The 22,886-nt window shown below is 46.4% G+C and overlaps 1 protein-coding gene across 4 annotated transcripts; it reads right to left on the bottom strand.

The window, feature by feature from the left end:
- Positions 1-2,755: 2,755 nt before the first annotated feature.
- Positions 2,756-21,468, bottom strand: LOC115179198 (rho GTPase-activating protein 20). 4 transcript variants are annotated; one of them, XM_029740573.1, is made up of 15 exons: positions 21,029-21,468; positions 13,564-13,649; positions 11,992-12,162; positions 11,718-11,867; positions 11,275-11,316; positions 10,349-10,517; positions 10,163-10,229; positions 9,881-10,066; positions 9,475-9,656; positions 9,208-9,372; positions 8,081-8,211; positions 7,032-7,221; positions 6,060-6,162; positions 4,922-5,940; positions 2,756-4,825 (listed from the first exon to the last, which is right to left on the bottom strand). In XM_029740573.1, exons 1-15 carry the CDS (start codon positions 21,122-21,124, stop codon positions 3,995-3,997), a joined length of 3,588 nt encoding a protein of 1,195 aa, XP_029596433.1. In that variant the 5' UTR covers positions 21,125-21,468; the 3' UTR covers positions 2,756-3,994. The 4 variants fall into 4 exon arrangements, with proteins under 4 accessions (XP_029596433.1, XP_029596436.1, XP_029596435.1 ...); XM_029740576.1 differs by having other exon boundaries at positions 9,475-9,653; XM_029740575.1 differs by lacking the exon at positions 11,275-11,316 and adding an exon at positions 11,194-11,235.
- Between the last annotated feature and the right edge of the window lie 1,418 nt (positions 21,469-22,886).

Raw genomic sequence — 22,886 nt, 5'->3', positions numbered from 1 at the left:
GCGGTTGTGAGGCCGGTTGGACATTCTGCCAAATTCTCTAAAACAATGTTGGAGGCAGCTTATGTTAGAGAGATGAACATTCTATTATCTGGCAACAGCTCTGATGGACCTTCCTGCAGTCAACCTGCCAATTGCAAGCTCCTTCAAACTTGGAGACATCTGTGACATTGTGTTGTGTGACGAAACTGCACATTGTAGAGTGACCTTTTATTGTCCCCAGCACAAGGTGCACCTGTGTAATGATCATGTTGTTTAATCAGTTTCTTGATATGCCACACCTGTCAGGTGGATAGATTATCTTGGCAAAGGAGAAATGCTCACCAACAGGGATGTAAACAAATGTATGCACACAATTTGAGAGAAATAACCTTTTTGTGCATATGGAACATTTCTGGGATCTTTTCTTTCAGCTTATGAATCATGGGACCAATATTTTACATGTTGCATTTATATTTTTGTTCTGTGTAGATGTTCTCCAGTGAATGTAAGGGGTTATGATGATCACTTTCATAGTCCATTACCTCCCTGGTGAGTACTTAGAAATAACACATTCAAATAGTTGTTTTTTTGTGCTATTACCAATTACCAATACACGTTACCAATTGTATTGAATTCTTTAAAATAAGCAACAAGAAGTGCAGCTTGTCACCAAGTCGTTTCTGAGTAAATACCAGCTGAAACGGGATTGTAAAGTCACCCACCCAGACTTCAGAATGACACCCATTAATATGGCCAGAGGCAAGACTGGTTAGGATGCCTTATCTTGTCATTTCTATGGCCACCCTAGCCTTTGTTTTATCAAGTTGTGTACCCTTACTGTCTTTAGTGTTGTCCTACCACTCGTGTAGCCAAATATTCATTTCATATTTCACGTGATTGTAAAAAGCACTCATCTGTGTATAGTCAGAGAAATGCTGTGTAAAAATAGACTATTTGTAATTAGTCTGTCCCATGTCCTGTTGTTGGCTCTGAAGAGAAACCACCCTCAAGGGAATATACTATTATACTAACATTATGTATTGCACAACCATAGAAAATGGATCCTCCAACATGTTCTTTAATGAGAAAATGACACACAGCAGGAAGGGGTATTACTTCAGTCCTTCATATGCTTCACTCCTCTTAATGTATAAATATAAACGCAACAATTTCAAAGATTTTACTGAGTTAGTTCATATGAGGAAATCAGTCAATTTAAATAAATTAGGCCCTAATCTATGGATTTCACATGACTGGGAATACAGATATGCATCTGTTGGTCAGATACTTTAAAAGAAATGGGCCTCGGGATCTCATTACGGTATTTCTGTGCATTCAAATGGCTGTCGATTAAAATGCAATTGTGTTTGTTGTCTGTAGCTTATGCCTGCCCATACCATAACCCCACTGCCACCATGTGGCACTCTGTTCACAACGTTGACATCAGCAAACTGCTTGCCCACATGATGCCATACACATGGCCTACGGTTGTGAGGCGGGTTGGATGTTCTGCCAAATTCTCTTAAACGATGTTGGAGGCAGCTTATGGTAGAGAAATTAACATTCTATTCTCTGGCAACAGCTCTGGTGGACCTTTCTGCAGTCAGCATGCCAATTTCAAGCTCCCTCAAACTTGAGACTTGTGTGACAAAACCACTTTTTAGAGTGGCCTTTTATTGTCCCCAACACAAGGTGCAGCTGTGTAATGATCATGCTGTTTAATCAGCTTCTTGATATGCCACACCTGGAAGGTGGATGGATTATCTTGGCAAAAGAGAAATGCTCACTAACAGCGATGTAAACACATTTGAGAAATAATCTTTTTGTACGTATTTGAAAATGTCTGGGAACTTTTATTTCAGCTCATGAAACATGGGACCAACACTTTACATGTTGAATTTATATCTATTTTTTTTTACTTTACTTTGGGAAGAGTCAGTTTTCAAACAATAGAACCAGAATCTGTTGATTTAGTATGCCTGCTAATCTCTTTCCAAACAGGAACCACATACAATCTACATCCGGGTTGGGAAACTGGCGGCCTGTGGCCCCCCTTTTGTAGACAAATATATATTATTTCACTTTGGGTGGGGAATCAAGTCAGGGGCTCAATTTACTGTTGAGAGTTAGAATAGTAGAAAACACAAGGTGCAATTTAGAAATGTGGTTGTGCATCAGTAGTTTTCCTCTTGTTATGTCAGTCACTGACAGTCACCCTGATCTACATTTTATATTTCCTCTTATGTCAGTCACTGACAGTCACCCTGATCTACATTTTATATTTCCTCTTATGTCAGTCACTGTCAGTCACCCTGATCTACATTTTATATTTCCTCTTATGTCAGTCACTGACAGTCACCCTGATCTACATTCTATATTTCCTCTTGTTATGTCAGTCACTGACAGTCACCCTGATCTACATTCTATATTTCCTCTTGTTATGTCAGTCACTGTCAGTCACCCTGATCTACATTTTGTAGATATTATTAGCTGGATCTATGTTGGAAGTTACTGCGCTAGGCTAATTGGTTGGCAACATGGCAAAATTAATTAGATAAGTTCTTACATCAGTCATTCAGAACAGCTTGGCATCAAACTGGCATTCTGGAGTCCCCAGGGTGCACCAGCCCTGCTGATTGAGGTGACAGTGGGTGATTGGCTGAACTTGAGTTCAGTGGGGTTTGGGTGTAATTGAATTTAATACAAACTTCAAAAGACATTTTCCCAGGTGCTACTGGACAGAGAACATTTCAGAGAAAACGAAACAACGGCACCATTAGTCTTACTTGCCAAGGTGGTTTATTTTTGGATCTGATTATCTTATGCATTACACATCAAATGAGTGTAGTAGCCTGTTTAATAAAGCAGCGGCGGTATCTGCCAGCTTGTACAATCTCAATACAGCACAGTGTGTACCCTTTAAACATTATAAAGCATCCTATGGGCACAAATACAAAGCACAATTTATGGTGTAGAAAGCTATGTGAAAATGCACATAACACAATTGGCAGCAATTAGTATGAAATGAATACCTGCAAATGTAGAAAATAAGCAAGCAATCATACTGCATATGCTGTAACTTTACCGTACAGATTGTATAATTCATGTATACTTCTCAGACACAAACGGATCGATACAAACATAGGGCTCTATTCAATCCGCATCGTGGAAGTTCAACTTTACAGCGTGATTGAAATTTAAAGGCAACGTTCTCGCTTTAGCGATGACTGCATTCACGGTAAAGGCTGCATACTCTGTCAGCTCAATTGGGAAATGACCTTTAGATTTCTATCGCAGAATCAGTAACACTTCAGCGATACAGAGTGAATGGAGCACATCTCTCAGACACAGACATCCTGCCACATGTACAGATTGAAATACAAAGTTTTAGAAATCTTTTGAGGAAACACTACAGCTGTAAGCTTAAAGCACTTTGCTTTGTCATTGTCAACATTGATTCATTGGCAGTCAAGATCGTCTTTGTTATTTACAAAATACTGTCAATGCAAAATCACAGCCTCGCATACACTGTCTAAATATGACACGGTTTAGTAAGGAATTTTTGTTTAGAGGTAAACGTTTTAGTAATCGTATACTTATCATAGGCAGTCCACTGCAAGGGTCCCTGTGAATAATCTCACATGTAATCCAACCAAATAGCATGATCCCTAAAGTACATTTGTTGACTTCTGCGATCTAAAACGACACATTACATAATCTGAAACTACTCTTCCCTTGCTAGTTCTAATACGTACATGATACATTCACTTCAGTGAGCTCTTTTAGTAGAATCTATAATAATATATAAGTCTTATTACCAATTGATTCTGAAAAGCAAAGTGCATTGTAAGTATAGGAATGTTTGTCCACAATAAGCAGAAGGTTGTTATATATGTGAATCTCATAAGCGCCATGTTTTGGTTCTGTTATGGTCCTAAATGACTCTACCTGTACATTCACAGCTGTATGTAGAATGTAGAAGCATTAGTGTGACTGTTCACAACCAGTGATGGTCTCACACGTAGGACTCTTCAGCAAAGAGCAGTTGGTCAAAGTCAGGCTCCAGCATGGGATCACTACACCTCCTGAGGCGCTCCTTCTGCCCCTGAATCAGGGCTAGCGCCACCTGCTGACCACTATGGGGATTGCTGCGCGTGTGAGACGAGAAATAGTCCCTCACAGCCTTGGTGGCAGAGGGAGACAGGCAAAACTTCGGAGCCCCGCTTTGGTCCGTGTCGGACACCTTCAACCCCAGGTCTTGGGACCCGTCCACTGACTTTGACCTCTGACCCAGTTTGGCCTCCCTATGAAGCCTCTCCGGATGTGAGGCCTTATCCAGAACCAGGGCTTCGCCTAGATGTGCTGCCCCAGGCTCGGAGCTCCGGCGCTGGGAACCCCTGCCCTCAGAGAGACCCTCCATGCCTTGGGCTAGCGAGTGGGTCTTCTGCCTGGCTAGGGACAAGCTGGGTCCACCCTGCCCAAAGAACACATGTTGGGGAGGGGTACGGCTTCCCTGGTTTGTGAGGTCATATCCTGTGTTGTTCGCTGCACAGGCCCGGCTGTGTATCTCTCTCAGCTCTTTGACAGTGAAGGGTCTGTCTGTCGGTTGGTAGCAGGGAGAGGGGCAAGAGTGGAAATGCTCCTGGGACCTCTGGCGCAATGGTGGGCTCACCGAGCCTTGACTGGATCTTCGGTCCTTGGTCACCCTGCCGCGATCCTGCACCCCTCCTGCCTTTGGGGGGCAGCTGGCCAGGCTGGACTTGGGGGGGTCCTCAAACGACTGTTTCAGCCCTCCTTTATCCTGACATGACTTGCTAGTGGGGAGAGTCTTGTTAGTGGAACCCACCTACAGTGAGAGAGAAAGATAAATGATGAGTCTGTGAGAGAGAGACATTCCATGAATGAACAGTACTAATAAACAACCACATGTAATGGAACTCACCACACCCCCCCCATCCTCCTGCTGCGACAGCGACAGTCTGCGGCCTCTCTTCAACCAGGTGTTGGGATGGAGCCCCCTGCAGCCCTTCAGAGTACCCCAGGAAGGGATCTCCTTCGGCGGGAAGATATTGGGACTGAGCCCCTGGCCTGGAGCTGGGGTGGGGATGGGTAGACTATGGGTGGAAGTAGAGGAAGATATGGGGGTTAGAGGGACAGGAGGACCAGGAGGGGCAGGAGGACCAGGAGGGACAGGAGGGGCAGGAGGGGCAGGGGAGGGAGGCAATCTTGCAGCGCTGGTCACGGCCCTGGGTTGCCAGAATGCAGCGGACTGGATGCTGGAGTGGGAGAGGAGGCTGTCCAGGGAGTCCACTGAGGAGCGGGTGGGGGAGGTGGGCGGCGAAGAGAGACTGGAGTAGCTTGCGTCCCGGCGTCGCGTCTGTGCACCTTGTGACCCCAAACCCTCACACACACCCTTACTGCCATTCCACTCCCCTGTGTGTGTGGGTCCGTGTGTCTGTCCATCCTTCCGTAAGCTGTGAAACATCTCCCCACCTCCAGCCAGGTCATCGATGCTGCCCAGCCTGTCTGCGTTCCCTGCCAGTCGCGCCACAAAGCTGGCCACAGAGTACCCTATGGCCGGCTCTGAGCACCTCCTCCCCCCCCTCCGAGGAGCTGGGGGGCTGGGACAGGAGGAGGGGGGCGCAGCTGGGCTGAGTTTCCTGGTCCTGCCTCGGGCTGGGGTTGAGGGCTGGAGGAGGTTGCCAGATCCAGGTTGTGTGATCGTATCACGGTGGTGGTGGTTGCCAGATTGGGGGTCTGTGGTGTCGGGGTCTGTGTCCAGGTCGGGCTGCTCCAGGTCACAGTCACTCAGGGTGAGGACCGAGTCCAGGCTGCCCTGCAGGGGCTTGGCTCTCCAGTGTCGCCGTGAGGTGTGGAGGCATGGAGACTCACTGCTGTCATCATTCAGCATGTTCTCCAGGCTGTCATAAGACGAGTCGGTCAGGTGGAAGGAAGACACGTCTGTGGAGAGAATGAGAAAGAGAGAGAGGTGGACAGAGAGAAAGAGGAGAAAATTAGATGGTGTGTGCTTTTGAGCAGGGGAATCTTTGCATAAACAGAGATGTTAGTGTGTGTGATACCCGATTCGGCACGTTTCCGGGGTAGACCTCCAAACACAGAGGTGACATCCTCTCCCAGGACCTCCTGGCAGTGTTCTATCATATACCTGACCAGGTCACACACCTAGGGACAGGACAGGGGACAGGTTTTAACCTGGAGGGACTCCTACAGACACTGAGCTCTATGCATCTTTTTATTAGGCCTTGAGTTAAACAAACAACTAGCGTTTAAAACACATTGTGTTTTTCTCATGAGAAATCAGTCTCCAAGATGGAGAAGTGAGTCTATTCTTAGGACAAAGGGCTTCACAGCTTTCTAACTGTATGAAACAGGAACGCAGGAGTGACGTGAGTGATGGGAATTTACCAGATAACCTTCTCAGAGAAAGAACAATCTATTCCGAGTGGGTTGGACATTCTGTTGATATGGTGATGAACTGACACAAATGCATCACCAAAATAGCTCTGATGGTTACATTGATGTTGCCCTGTCTGTATTTTCAGTCTCAGCACGCGAGATAAGCTTCTAGGGACTATTGAACTGGCTATGGAACACATGAACTTACTTGTAACCTAAGACTTTGTTGCATAATACATTTTTGCAATGTTAGCAGAGCCGTCTGACAAATCTGTTAGCCATAGAATTAGAATTAACTGCTACACTTTCAGAGAAAAAACAACACCCATTGTGAGGGAAGGGGTAGAATGTGTGTGTGTGTGCATCGCAAGACGAGTGTGAGAACAGTGCTGACCCTGCAGGCTGAAGGAAATGCGTTGCATATCTCCTAGCGAGCCCGTTGTGTTTCCAGCTACCGTCTCATTACTGTTAAGTTCCCAGCTACATGTTAACTGTTACTCTACTGTGGTTTTCCAGTGTTTGAGTGACCATTCACTAGGTTACAGGATAAAGGCTTAAGTGGAGCCTAGCCTAGATAAAGGTTAGGGGTCAAGGGAAAGTGCTTATGTGCATTACCCCTCCAGTCCTACCCTCACCTTCTTGGCGCCCTCCCCCTCCACCTCGGGGCTGCTGGGGCCCGGAGCCCAGAGCATGCTGGGAGCAATGCACACAGACAGGTTGAAGGCGTTCATCTGGTTGTCATGGGCGTTTTCCTGGATACCGTGCAGCACGGCAACCACATGGCGTAGCAACAGGGCGTTCTCTTTGGGCAGTAGACCAATCAGCCTGCAGAGAAGGAGGGTCACTGATGGGTCAAAGGTTATTATTGGTTATCAAAATGTCTATTATTTACAGTTTTCCCTGACAGGAAAAACTCCAGACCCTGGTTTGTTTATTTATTTGTATCCCTATTAGCTTTTGTAGAAGCAGCAGCTACTCTTCCTGGGACTACAAAAACCACAAAACATGACTAGTAATAAAACACTGATAGACAAGGACAGTCACACACATTTAAAATACAACAAAAATACAAATGATACAACCTGATTTGATTTGTGTAGGTACAAGCTGCCCCTAATGACTGATACGTGGTCAGATGTTTCTCATCAGCCTGATGGTTTGATTAGGATTCAAGTAAAGTGGTAATCTGATCCTAGATCTGTCTTAAAGGGCTACCTCTACCTCCATCTGAACATGGACTCTTGCTTTCCGGCACAGAAATGAATGATAACATAACAGTTCACACACTCCCTCACTCACGCGGCTCCCTTGTGACTGGGTGGAACGAATCGATAACAAATAGTTGAATGCCCAGGAGGAATACTCAGTTTGCCCGATATTTTCCTACTTTAAAGCGGCCTACAGTCGTGCTGACGCTGTCCAGTCCTTCTCTTCAGTTCCCTAACCCTGGGCCTGTTTAGAGGAGCTAGCTGAAAAGCTCTGTGAACCATTGAGATAAAACTCTATGATTAGAACACTGAGCTGAGGGAAGCAGTGGATCCTGGCACTCTTAAAACCCTATAGAGGAGTTTCCCTTTCATAACTAAGTCACCTGGTTCATTACTCAGCCTGTTACTGGGCAATTACGCCACTTATCCAAGTAGGCTACTGCTGACACAGGCGAGGATGGAAAGTGTCTGTCTACCTCGTTATATCCTGTGCCTTCTCCTCCTCCTCCTCCTCTGCCTCCTCCGATTCTGCTTCCTCCATCACATCCATCCACTGTTCATAGAGGTCTGAACACAGCAGACTGCCCGGAATGTTCCGCAGGAAGTCCTGAATGTCGAGACAGAGACCAGAGTCACTAGACTGACACAATTTATAGTGGAAAAAATATACAACAGTAAAATGTCATTGAAGTTCATTTTGAGGTGAAGTTTTAGGTGGACACCTTCATTTGTTGTCATAGACTTTTAGATGTAACTGTTAATGTCTTCAGACTCATTCAGTGGATCCCTACCAGATTACCAGATTATGAGCTACAGATTACATTTGACAACCTTATCTCTATTTAGCTATTGTTTTTGGCACAGCCTGTGCTGCATTACTACATGCTCGTATGTGTCACCCATAGAGATACGAGACGATAGTTGGATTGACGACAACAACACACCACAAGGGCACAGGTGTAATGTAACACTTGGCAAGCAAGGACAATGTCCTTCCCTGAAATGAGTCATTCACAAGGCTTAAAGGTCGACTTTGGGCACGAAAAACGGTCCAACTCCGCCTCGTTCTCAATTTTCAAACAGAAAATGGAGTGTGCCTTTGGTGGTTCATCGACGTGTCCTTCTGGTCATGCTCGCTGCGACTGACGTAGCCAGTTTGTTAGCTAAATGTAGCCGCTGTAGCTAGCCAGTAACTCCCCCTGTATGTGTTGATGTCATTTTACTGGACGGAAGCTCTAGAGATCGGTAAGAAATTGCACTTCTGCAGCCATTTTAAAGCATTAAATGACCTGGTATGATGGTGCATTGATCAGTTATATAGTTTAAGGCAGTTATTTGTTGTTGCCCAACCTCAACACTACAGCATCAATGTGACAGCAGCATGTTTCTTTACAGCTTCATCTGCCATGGTCCTACAAGGTGACCAGATTTACTAAGCACAAATGTTAAACCTGTTTTTCCTGATGAAAGTACATTTGGTTCCACTTCACTTGAACCCTCCGTCTGCCATAAGGCCTACATAACACATCATAACATTGGTATAGTTGATGTAATTCTGCCGCCACAGTCTTCAGAGTTGTCTAGCGTGTTTTAGAGAGTGCACCTTAAACACAGCAGCGATGATGAAGACGTGCTCCCGTGTCAGCGGGACATCCTGAGCCCCAGAGTCCAGTCTGTCCCTGAGTTCACGACACGCCCTCGCCCCCGCTGACCGTCGGAATATCCCCCGCGTGAACGGACCCTCGTTGTACAGAAACACCAGCATGGCCTAGAGAGAGAGAGAGAGAGACACAGATGAGATGGATACATTTTCAACCGACTTCCTCAAATCACTGTGATGATGTCACTACGATATCATCACCTCACTCACCATGACGGGCTTGGGCAGGGAGTTGTCCCAACAGATGGTGCTCAGCGATTGGCCGAACAGGTAGCCGGGGGCAGGAGAGGAGAGGTTTGTAGAGGAACTGTGGAGGTTAGGATTGGAGCCTTTCCAGAAAGCCCAGTTGATGAGAGAACGCCTTCGCTTGAAGGGCTTCTGAGCGGGGTCTACTGGAGAGAGATGTCAGGTCAGACAGGACGTGGTCACAACAGAGAGATCAAATCATTTCCAGTGCAACATAGGAGAGAGGAGAGAAAGGGAAGCAATCAAATAATGAGTCGGCGTGACAGCAAAAACAAGCCAATCCTGGACCATCAGTAACAACCAGTAATAGACCATTAATAAACCTTTTATAGACTAGTATTAGTACATTAAGCGCCTCCTCAGTCCTCACCAATCACAGATGTTGTTGTGAAGCTGCATCGGGTCTTTAGGATGAACTGGCACTGTTTGTCCACCTGTACCTGGTCGCGGTGCATCGCCCTCTGTCTGTCTGGAGGTGGAACTGTGTCCCTGCGGCCCGGCTGCGACAGGGGCTCCCGCATATGACTCATCTGGATACTGAAAGGGAACTCATGACCTGGGAGAGGGTTAGGGCGTAAAGGTCAGAGCTCAGGGGTTCCAGTAGGATTTAGTTCCAGGCTAGTTCCATGCAAGACCTTAGTTAGAATCTCACCAATTAGAGGGTAAGGGGCGTTGTCCCTCTTGGAGCTTACCCACAGCTGGTAGTCCTTCACACAGCTCTATGGAACACAAAGATATTCTAAGAACCAAGATAAACAAAAACACTCAAAAACTACATTAGTCAAGATTATAACAACACAAGACACAAAAAAACAGTATTGCTCGATTCTATACACACCGTGACACCAAACTGTTGCAGAGCGAGTCGGACAACCTCATTCGTTGAATCAGAGTTACTGACACCCAAGGTCTTACTGACGGCCTGAGCACAACTCCCGATGCCTTTCCCAAACACCTTCAGTGGAATGGTTTTAGGATCATCCTTTTCCTTCTCCTCTTTTATTCGACTGGAAAAACAGGAAAGTAAGGATTCAGCCCACAGGGAGAACACATACTGGACACACATCAACATACGTTTACAGTAGAAGAAACCATGATGGCTTATCTGTTGCTCACCTTTTGAGCAGGGAGAGCCATCTCTCCTTCTGGACCTCAGAGCTGGTAAAGATAAACCATGATGGCTTCTCCGTTGCTCACCTTTTGAGCATGGAGAGCCATCTCTCCTTCTGGACCTCAGAGCTGGTAAAGATAAACCATGATGGCTTCTCCGTTGCTCACCTTTTGAGCAGGGAGAGCCATCTCTCCTTCTGGACCTCAGAGCTGGTAAAGACAAACCATGATGGCTTATCTGTTGCTCACCTTTTGAGCAGGGAGAGCCATCTCTCCTTCTGGACCTCAGAGCTGGTAAAGATAAACCATGATGGCTTATCTGTTGCTCACCTTTTGAGCAGGGAGAGCCATCTCTCCTTCTGGACCTCAGAGCTGGTAAAGATAAACCATGATGGCTTATCTGTTGCTCACCTTTTGAACATGGAGAGCCATCTCTCCTTCTGGACCTCAGAGCTGGTAAAGATAAACCATGATGGCTTATCCGTTGCTCACCTTTTGAGCAGGGAGAGCCATCTCTCCTTCTGGACCTCAGAGCTGGTAAAGATAAACCATAATGGCTTATCCGTTGCTCACCTTTTGAGCATGGAGAGCCATCTCTCCTTCTGGACCTCAGAGCTGGTAAAGATAAACCATAATGGCTTATCCGTTGCTCACCTTTTGAGCATGGAGAGCCATCTCTCTTTCTGGACCTCAGAGCTGGTAAAGATAAACCATAAACATCAGAACAGCACGAGCAACCTAAACATGTCAAATAAGAACCTAAATACTTTCTACAGCAACTTATAGAACCACCTGTAAAAATGTACCAGGTTGAAATATATACAACCTATAAAGGTCATAATATATATCGGAGGAGCTACAGGAGGACAGACTCATTGTAATGGCTGGAATGGAATAAATGGAACGGTATCAAACACGTCAAGCACATGGAAACCACAGGCTTGACTCAGTTCCATTAATTCCATTCCAGCCATCACAATGAGCCCGTCCTCCAATAGCTCCTCCCACCAGCCTCCTCTGCTGTGTATATATAAGCAGTGCTTCACTGCTCAGAAATATGCAGTGCAGAGTGCAGACCCAGAATGTCTGTTGTGTACCTGAAGGTGACCACACAGTTGCAGGTGGGCCAGCCCATGACGAAGCTCCTCTCTGGGTTGGTGCTGCCCTCACATACGTCCTCCATACACTGGGCTGTCCACATCTCACCCACACACACCTGGGCCTTCAGCTTGAAGTGTGTGGGAGACCTGAGGATGACAAACAACAGATGTCAGAGACTCACTCACACACTCATTTTCATGTTCATTCACTGCCCTTCTGTCATCCTCCCCCCTCTATCTCCCACCTTCCTCCTCCCTCTCTCGCTCTTACTTGGACTTGGCGATGATGAGGATGTCGGTGAAGAGGAAGAGGTCTCTGTCCTGCGTCTGCAGCCCTGTCTTCAGCGTGACGTGGCCGTGCAGGAGGAACGCCCTATCAGGACACAGGAACGACTGGACCAATGGGCACGTCTCTGGACACACAGGAACCAGGAAGCTCTCTCTGGGGAGAGAATATCAGGTATACATCGAATCTAAACACAGTTTTCCAGAATAAATAAATATATTCTTTCCTAACCAAGTTATACAACCGAAACAATCTTAACAAAAGGTAAAAAGTGTATGCAGGAACTTCAGTTCAGGGAATCAACATTATGGGGTATGTGGTTGTGATTGAAGTGTTGAATTAAATGGAATGTGTCCCCGCTGTGAAAGGGGTCAGTTAGGCTAGTAGTCACCAGGGCGGATGAACACACCTCCAGTATCTCTTTAATATGGTTATTCACTGCCCTGGACAGAGGGTTAAAGCCAGGGATATTAATAGATCCCAGATCCTGATTGGGATGGATTAGCTATCTGAGAGGATTAGCGATGCCTGAGAGGAGAACCACTCTAGGACTAGGAGCTTGGTGTGTGTGTGTGTGTGTGTGTGTGTGTGTGTGTGTGTGTGTGTGTGTGTGTGTGTGTGTGTGTGTGTGTATAACAACAACTGGAGATCAATGTGAACCATTCATTTCACAACTGCCTTGACATATAGCATGTGAACACACACACAAACAGATGGAAAAACTCTGTTCCTCTCTTAGTAATGAAGTCGTTCCATTCCTTCCTGTTAAGCATCTGTAGTACGGTGCAGATTATGAGATCACCCCTCTGAGTATTTGGAAGACGTAGGCGCAACTCTCACTCAATTAAAAACTTGGTTCAGCTCCTTCCACTCCTCTCAATCACAGCTCAGAGTCCCAGGGGTCGTCTAAGCAGTAATGACCCTGACACACATCCAGGATGGGACGGGGATGTCTGGTCTGTCTCCCTGTTTGGGTCAGTCAGCTAACTCAGACTGATAACACACTCTTAGAGAAAAGGCTGCTATCTAGAGCCTAAAAGGCTGTCCCCATAGGAGAACCCTTTGTAGAACCCTTTTGTGTTCCATGTAGAACCCTTTCCACAGAGGGTTCTAAGGGTTCTCCTATGGGGAGAACCCTAAAAAAAATGTAAAGCGTGCACTGCTGTCTCCTGTTTGACCAGGGTATGCACGTACACACACACACACTTACAAAAACACACATGCACACACAGACACTCACTCGCACGCACACACAAACTCACACAGACTGTCTCCTCATGTTCAGCCAGTGTGACCCTTGACCTCTCTGATCTATGATCATCACAACCCATGGCCACTTCCCTAGCCAAGAGAGAACCATAGAAATAGAATGGAAACTGTTGACTTAGCGCTCTACCTTGAGAGATGAATCCGAACTGGAAAACCCACTTAACTCAAGCTCCGAGTGTGATATTGATGGGAGATTTACAGGAAACGTTGAGTTGTGTAATTTTTGTTGAGCTAGGATTTGACCTTTACACCTAGTTTATGTGAAATGTCCCTGGTCCCCCAACGTACCTGGAGAAAGTTCTGGATCTGGTCAGGGCTTTGTTGATGACCAAAGAGGGAGCGGACTGTCGACGATGGCTCAGAGACTTCATCCTCTGTGGAGGAGAGAGAGAGGGGTATGATAGGGTGGAGATGGAGGGAGAGAGAGAGAGAGAGGGGTATGATAGGGTGGAGATGGAGGTAAAAAGAGAGAGAGAGGTATGATATGGGTGGAGATGGAGGGAAACAGAGAGAGAGAGGGGTATGATATGGGTGGAGATGGAGGTAAAAAGAGAGAGAGAGAGGTATGATATGGGTGGAGATGGAGGGAAACAGAGAGAGAGAGGGGTATGATATGGGTGGAGATGGAGGTAAAAAGAGAGAGAGAGAGGTATGATATGGGTGGAGATGGAGGGAAACAGAGAGAGAGAGGGGTATGATATGGGTGGAGATGGAGGTAAAAAGAGAGAGAGAGAGGTATGATAGGGGTGGAGATGGAGAAAGAGGAGAGGAGATGGAGGGAAACAGAGAGAGAGAGAGGTATGATAGCGGTGGAGATGGAGGGAAACAGAGAGAGAGAGAGGTATGATAGCGGTGGAGATGGAGAAAGAGGAGAGGAGATGGAGGGAAACAGAGAGAGAGAGAGGTATGATAGGGGTGGAGATGGAGAAAGAGGAGAGGAGATGGAGGGAAACAGAGAGAGAGAGGTATGATAGGGGTGGAGATGGAGAAAGAGGAGAGGAGATGGAGGGAAACAGAGAGAGAGAGGTATGATAGGGGTGGAGATAGAGGAGAGGAGATGGAGGGAAACACACAGAGAGAGAGAGAGAGAGAGAGAGAGAGAGAGAGAGAGAGAGAGAGAGAGAGAGAGGTATGATAGGGGTGGAGATGGAGAAAGAGGAAAGGAGATGGAGGGAAACAGAGAGAGAGAGAGGTATGATAGGGGTGGAGATGGAGGGAAACAGAGAGAGAGAGCTGTACAGACACACCAGACACAGCAGAGACTCTGATCCAACAGCCCAAATATGTCTTCAACTCTGACTAATGTTCTCTAATGGGTTTTACCTTGTTTACAGTACACAGCAGCAGCTGGCTGGCTGGACAGACACATACAGCATATCCTGATTAAACAATGGTTACAAAGCGTACTGTGGTCTGAGGTAAAGAGATAACGTTTACACTAGATGTATGCGATAACTCGCCATCGACTTTGGTGTCAGCAGTCACCGCTAGCATGGCCTCCAAGCAGACAGTTTGAGGGAAGTGAATTTAACAATGGAGGATTCAATTATATAACAGGGCAGAGGTGTCCCCTCTGACAGGAGAGGACTGTGGTCTTTTCTCAGTGAGGGATGTCTCCTGTAATGTACTGTAGACTGTAGGGAGCTCTGGAGAGACTTTCCTTTTGAGGGACAATAAAAGTCATTAATTAATTGGATTGGGAGTCCAAATTGGATTGGAGGGTGGATGATCTTATTTTAAGGTAAAAAAATATAGTGAATACGTAAATAGGAAAATCAGAGGTTATCCCTCTCTGAAATCTACAGGTAACCCTGTGTACAACTGTGGGGTCAGTCATACCTCATCTGAGGTCACCGATGTACAGCTGATTAATTGCATTACAACATGTTACCTACCAGCAGGGTTGGGTAGGTTACTTTCTAAATGTAATCCGTTACAGTTTCTAGTTACCTGTCCAAAATTGTAATCAGTAACCTAACTTTTGGATTACCCAAACTCAGTAACGCAATCTGATTACATTGTTACTTTTAGATTACCTTCCCCTTAAGAGGCATTAGAAGAAGACAAAAATGTATGTTACCAGTTGAACGACATCTATTGCAGGATAAATCAATGTTAAAGTTTACATAGCTGGCCCTATATGGATGTTACATTTTACTTTATGGGTTGGTTATGTAGGCTTCTTCTAACCCATCGCTTTCTACTACATATAATAATACGATTAAATTATATATATATATATTAATGGAAAAATAAGTCCAAAAATGTACGTAGCAACTACAGATTGCCCCTTTAAGTCTATCAAAAGTGTGCAAGTTTGAGCATGTATCCAGTAGGCCTATGGATTTTTTTTATCAGCATTAGACTGAGCAATAAAAGCCCCACTTTTATTCCATAGGCTTGGATCCGCACTATGCAGCTGTTGCAACAGCAAATTTTTCACTGGCTGTCCACTGGTTTCAAACGCAATGATTTATAGGCATCTTAAACTTTTTGAATTCAACCATTATTGGGTTCAAATGCACATTTAGATTTGTGAACAGCCATCCACAACACGTAAGGTGCAAATAGCTAAATGAGAGAGCAGCAGTGTGATTCACATCAATGAGCTATGTCGATATCTGTCACGTCCTGACCATAGAGTGCTCTTATTTTCACTGGTAGAATAGGTCAGGGCGTGACTTGGGGGGTTTATCTAGTTTATTTTTTCTATGTTGTGTTCTAGTTTCTTTTTTCTATGTTGGGGGTTTTGTATGATTCCCAATTAGATGGTCATCGTTGTCTCTAATTGGGGATCATATTTAAGTAGTTGTTTTTCCCACCTGTGTTTGTGGGAGATTATTTTGAGTTAGTGCATGTTGCACCTCTTTCGTCACGGTTTGTGTTTTGTTTATAGTTTATTGTTTGTTTGGCTAAGTTTCACAATCAAATAAAAGATGTGGAACGATATTCACGCTGCGCCTTGGTCCGTTCCTACACACTGTCGTGACAGAATCTCCCACCACCAAAGGACCAAGCAGCGTGCCCAGGAGGAGCAGGGATCCTGGGCCCGGGAGAGAAGAGAATGGAGGACATCCTGGACCTGGGAGGAGGTAATGGCAGGGGACAAGACCCTGCCATGGAAGCAGGCGGAGACAGCGAGAGAGAAACGGCGACGATACGATGAATTAGCACGGCAACGATGGAAGCCCAAGAGGCAGCTCTAAAATAAATTGGGGGGGGGGGCACACAGGGAGATTGGCAGAGTCAGGGTTTAGACCTGAGCCAACTCCGTGTGCTTACCGTGGGGAGCGTGTGACCGGTCAGGCACCGTGTTATGAGGTGATGCGCACTGTGTCTCCAGTGCGCATTCACAGCCCAGCGCGCTCGTTGCCGGCTCCCCGCATTTGCCGGGCTAAAGTGAGCATTCAGTCAGGGCGGGTTGTGCCAGCTCAGCGCTCCTGGTCTCCAGTATGCCTCCTCGGTCCAGGATATCCTGCGCCACCTCTACGCACTGTGTCGCCAGTGCGCCTTCACAGCCCAGTGCGTCCTGTGCCAGCGCCCCGCACTTGCCGGGCTAAAGTGAGCATCCAGCCAGGACGGGTTGTGCCAGCCCTACGCTCCAGACCTCCAGTGCACCTCCACGGCCCAGTATATCCTGTGCCTGCTCCACGCATCCGGTCTCCAGTGCGTCTCTCCAGCCTGGTACGCCCTGTGCCTGTTCCACATACTCGGCCTCCAGTGCGTCTCCCCAGTCCGGTGAGACCTGTTCCGGCTCCACGTACCAGGCCTCCAGTGTGTCTCCCCAGCCTGGTAAGCCCTGTGGCAGCTCCCCGCATCAGGCTGCCAGTACGTCTCCTCAGTCCGGCGAGACCTGTTCCGGCTCCACATTTGAAGCCTCCAGCGACGGTCCCCGGCCCGGAGCCTCCAGCGACGGTCCCCGGCCCGGAGCCTCCAGCGACGGTCCCCGGCCCGGAGCCTCCAGCGACGGTCCCCGGCCCGGAGCCTCCAGCGACGGTCCCCGGCCCGGAGCCTCCAGCGACGGTCGGCAGTTCGGAGCCTCCAGAGGGGGTTCCCAGTCCGGAGCCTCCGGCGACGATCTACGGTCCGGTTCCACGAAAGTGGGGGGAGCTCCAAGCGGAGGGGGGGTCTGCATCCCGCACCAGAGCCGCCTCCAATGTTGGCGGATCCGCAGGATGAGAGGGTTCTTCGTCCTGCACCAGAGCCGCCTCCAATGCTGGTGGATCCGCAGGATGAGAAGGTTCTTCGTTCTGCACCAGAGCCGCCACCAACACTAGACACCCCCCCTGACCCTCCCTCTTGGTTTCAGGTTTTGCGGCCGGAGTCCGCACCTTTGGGGGGGGGGGGTTCTGTCACGTCCTGACCATTGAGTGCTCTTATTTTCTATGGTAGAGTAGGTCAGGGCGTGACTGGGGGGGTTTATCTAGTTTATTTTTTCTATGTTGTGTTCTAGTTTCTTTTTTCTATGTTGGGGGTTTTGTATGATTCCCAATTAGAGGCAGCTGGTCATCGTTGTCTCGTTGGATCATATTTAAGTAGTTGTTTTTCCCACCTGTGTTTGTGGGAGATTATTTTGAGTTAGTGCATGTTGCACCTCTTTCGTCACGGTTTGTGTTTTGTTTATAGTTTATTGTTTGTTTGGCTAAGTTTCACAATAAAATAAAAGATGTGGAACGATATTCACGCTGCGCCTTGGTCCGTTCCTACACACTGTCGTGATAATATCAATAATAAGTGATATCCGTATCGCTGTAGACTACACCACTGCTGTCATCCTTCCCTCCAAGCGTTTATTCAAGTTGGATAATCTTTGAATGCCGACAGAAGTCGCAACATTGGAAGACAGATTGGACTGTGGCCTACCAAAGCCTATTCCTGCTCTTGTCCCGTGATTCATCAAACACATGTGGTGTGTCATCATAGTGGTCTCTGACTTGTGGTCAGTCTCGCTCAGGTGGAACAAATTTAAATTTGCTCCTTTTTTCAATACCGATTTGATTGTCATTGAGAAAACAGAGAAGAGTCAAAGATTTGTTTTGCAAACATCCTTTCTGAATTTAAAAGTAATCCTCAAAGTAATCTAGTTTTTCAAAAGTATCTGTAATCTGATTACAATATTTTTTACTGTTAACGGATTACAGTTACCGTTTTTTGTAATCCCTTACATGTAACAGATTACATGTAATCTGTCACTCCCCAACCCTGGTTACCAGAGTAGTTGGTTATTAAGTTAATACATGGCACATGGGCAACAATGTAAAGCATTGCCTGTTCCATCTCAAAGTAAACAGCTAAATAACATGTTATTCTGAACGGTACAGATAATGGTTTGTGTCATGACTTTAGGCATAGTTATGTTTCCTCAACGGACCAATTATTTATGTTAAGCCTATCAGGGTTATCTAGCCTGCTGGTCAGCAGCCACATCTGCTGACCTAAACAGTTAGGACCTATCCTGTGATGACATCAGCTGTCACTACTGGTTATAAGAAAGGCATCTATACTACATCAGTAATGACAGTTATTATGACACAGTAATATACAGTGCATTCGGAAAGTATTCAGAACCCTTGACCTTTTCCACATGATGTTACGTTACAGCCTTATTCTAAAATTGATGAAATTATTTTTCCCCCTCATCTACACACAATACCCCATAATGACAAAGCGAAAAAAGGTTTTAGAAATTTTTGCAAAAACAGAAATACCTAATTTACATAAGTATTCAGACCCTTTTATATGAGACTCGAAATTGAGCTCAGATGCATTCTGTTTCCATTGATCATCCTTAAGATGTTTCTACAAGTTGATTAGAGTCCAACTGTGGTGAATTAAATTGATTGGACATGATTTGGAAAGGCACACACCTGTTTATATAAGGTCCCACAGTTGACAGAGAATGTCAGAGCAAAAACCAAGCCATGAGGTCGAAGGAATTGTCCGTAGAGCTCCGAGACAGGATAGTGTCGAGGCTCAGATCTGGGGAAGGGTACCAAAACATTTCTGTAGCTTTGAAGGTCCCCAAGAACACAGTGGCCACCATCATTCTTAAATGGAAGGAGTTGGGAACCACCAAGACTCTTCCTAGATATGGCCGCCCGGCCAAACTGAGCAATCGGGGGAGAAGGGCCTTGGTCAGGGAGGTGACCAAAAACCTGATGGTCACTCTGACAGAGCTCCTCTGTGGAGATGGGAGAACTTTCCAGAAGGACAACTATCTCTGCAGCACTCAGCCAATCAGGCCTTTATGGTAGTGGCCAGACGGATGCCACTCCTCAGTAAAAGGCACATGACAGCCCGCTTGGAGTTTGCCAAAAGGCACCTAAAGGCTCTCAGACCATGAGAAACAAGATTCTCTGGTCTGATGAAAACAATATTTAACTCTTTGGCCTGAATGCCAAGCGTCACGTCTGGAGGAAACCTGGCACCATCCCTACCGTAAGGGTGGCAGCATCATGCTGTGGGGATGTGTTTCAGCGGCAGGGACTAGGAGACTAGTTAGGACCGAGGGAAAGATGAACGGAGCAAAGTACAGAGAGATCTTTGATGAAAACCGGCTCCAGAGCGCTCAGGACCTCAGACTGGGGTGAAGGTTCACATTCCAACAGGACAACGACCCTAAGCACACAGCCAAGACAACGCAGGGGTGGCTTCGGGACAAGTCTCTGAATGTCCTTGAGTGGCCCAGCCAGAGTCCAGACTTGAACCCAATCTAACATCTCTGGAGAGACCTGAAAATATCTGTGCAGCGACGCTCCCCATCCAACCTGACAGATCTTGAGAGGATCCCAGAGAAGAATGGGAGAAACTCCCCAAATACAGGTGTGCCAAGCTTGCAGCGTTATACCCAAGAAGACTTGAGGCTGTAATCGCTGCCAAAGGTGCTTCAAAGTACTGAGTCAAGGGTCTGAATACTGCTATTTCCACACAAAGCAGAGCAGTGGGTAAAGCCTATTTCCAAAGGCTGCCAGTCCCCACGCAGCCAGACACTATAGTGGTGCCAGTGACTGAAATACCCGGCTACAGAACACCATAGCTGAGAGAGAGAAACACACAAACAACACAACTACTGATTCAGAAGACTGCAGAGGGGGAATCTATACATTCCAACTGTTGATCATTGTCCTATAATAACCTACAGTTGGCTATATGATAAAAGCCTAAGGTTTCAAACGAAGGTGTGTGGCTCAGTTGGTAGAGCATGGTGTTTGCAACGCCAGGGTTGTGGGTTCGATTCCCACGGGGGATCAGTACGGGGAAAAAATTATGAAATGGATGCATTCACTACTGTAAGTCGCTCTGGATAAGAGCGTCTGCTAAATTATGTAAATGTGTCACATTTTATATACTGCATAAGATCTATGGTTTCAGAGCATTGAAACGCTTTTGAAATGTCACCAATTCACATATACGCATGGATATGCAACAAGTAGTGCTGTTTTCAGCAAATAACTGAGTTGCATAGGCCTAATTCCTGGATCTGTCTATGGATATTCTGATTAGTATCTACAACCGGAGGGGTCGGTTTAACGGCGATTTACTCCCTCCTGCGAACACGCTGAGTCCGAACATCGCACCTGCAATCCCCGTGTGAGCCCGTGCGCTACGCGGCACAGAGCGCGCAACACAACACAATTGCAATAAGCTACTTGACCCAAAAAGTATTTTCTGTTTTAAAACGCATAACAATCACACACATTAATCGGGAATGAGTCCGTAAAAACACATGATTTTCCCTATGACGTTCATTTACCCTCTTGTGTTCATGTTGCGTGCTGGTCTTGGACTCGCCGGTGATTGACGTCCTGCGGCTCAGCTCGTTCTGTTGCTGTGGTGACATGGTTTCCATCCAGGTAGAGTTCCGCGGGAAAAGGGGAGCTGCAACCGCGCTCTACTGTCCCAAAGCTATCCAAAGACGAAGTAAAGAAGGAAACTCCATAAAAGTCCTTATTCGTTAGAAGCATTCCACCAATGCGTCGCTGTGCATGTGCGAAAGGAAGGAATATTCTCCTGTCGACACCTTGCAGTCCAACCAAAGTCATATAAAGTACGCACAGGATCTGTATACGGTATTATGCCCGTCGTGGTTGATAATGAGAGTTCAGTTGTCTGGTGTTGAAAACGAACTGTCTAAGCCATGCACATCTTCACAAGTTATAGGTCCGCTATGCACGCACCTCACTCAGGCTCTCCACACACTGAAACAAATTGGCTGTGCCAATTCCTTACACACGAGCTCGTGAGCCCTGTGGAGTCGGCGCCTCGGTGGCCCCTGGGTCCTACTGCAGACCACGTCTGGTAGAGAAGAGTTAGTTATTTTTAAGGGAAATATCTGAGGGAAAATGAACCAGGTAACATTTAAATGAGAGCGGGACTATATTACAAGCTTGATTAAAAAAAATCTAATGTGCTTGTTGTATTCCTCCAAGACTTGAGGTGAGCTTTGAAGTTTAGACTTGTTAGTGAAAACCACTATTCTTATTATCATGGTCAGCAGGAATTAGACATGATAGACATTCATTAACAGGTGGTCACTGTAATAGACAAGAGGGCACTGTGTTACCACAGTCATAATAAGAGTAGGAGATAAGAAGTGGGACCCAAAACTTTGTAGAACTTGGAACTCTGTTTCAAAAAAGAAAGAATGTAATAAATCCATTTTACTGCAGCATCAGACAGAAGTGGAGCACAAACTGGGCTAAAGTGAGAAGAACCAGGACAGTGTGTGCTCCCCAAACCAATCACAATCATAGCCCCATTTAAAGTGGTTCAGAAAATCAGACGATTAGATAAATGAGGTTGGTAATGAAATGCCTTGGGCTGTTGGGCAGACAGAACACAGAGAAAGTACTGCATACCCTCATTATTGTCTCTCTGAAACTTCAACTTTCTCCTTTAATCTTGAGGGCCGGTTTCCTGGAACCTAATTAGTCCTCAATTAAAAATCTGGTTGAAATTTAGAAGAGAAAAAGTAACATCCCTCCTAACTTCTCTTGACATCCCCTCTTTTTCAGACACACACAGACACGTTATGTTATTTCATTAGATAGAGGATTTGAGTGGCTTTCCGCCTGTGCTCTGTAGGGTTCCATCAGAAAGGAACGTCTAGTCTCCCTGCACAGCCAAAACATGTGGCGAAGAGCCCTCAGAGCCGCCAACTACAATCACTAACACTACATTCCTATCTTTCTCTCTCGCTCTGCCTATCCCTCTCTCCCTCAACTCCCCCCACTCTTTCTATCCCTGCCTCTTTCCCGCTCACTTCTGCAAACAACCCTATACTTCCCCGTCCGTCCCGCTACCTCTTTCTGTCTTTGTCTTCCTTCATCTCCATGTTCATCACAGCACAGCATTTCTCCCTCCAGTGGCTGCCCTGACCCTCGTCCCATCGATTTAATCAGCTTCCCTAATGAGCCAATGTTCCAGACAGAAAAAGGCAGAGGAGAGGAGTGTGTCTGTTCGCTATGCAAGGTCCTGAGGACATCACCTCTCCTCTTTACCCACAGCAACTAGCAACACAGGGTCACGTAGACCATGACTGAAAACTGACAACTACAATTGACTAAATATTACAAATGCAAAAAGTTGGCGCCATCCAATTACATGAAGTA

This window comes from Salmo trutta, chromosome 39 (assembly GCF_901001165.1).
Source record: "Salmo trutta chromosome 39, fSalTru1.1, whole genome shotgun sequence".
Classification (NCBI taxonomy): domain Eukaryota; kingdom Metazoa; phylum Chordata; class Actinopteri; order Salmoniformes; family Salmonidae; genus Salmo; species Salmo trutta.
Note: the sequence above shows the minus strand (reverse complement) of the source record. Positions and strands in the feature narration are given on the sequence as shown.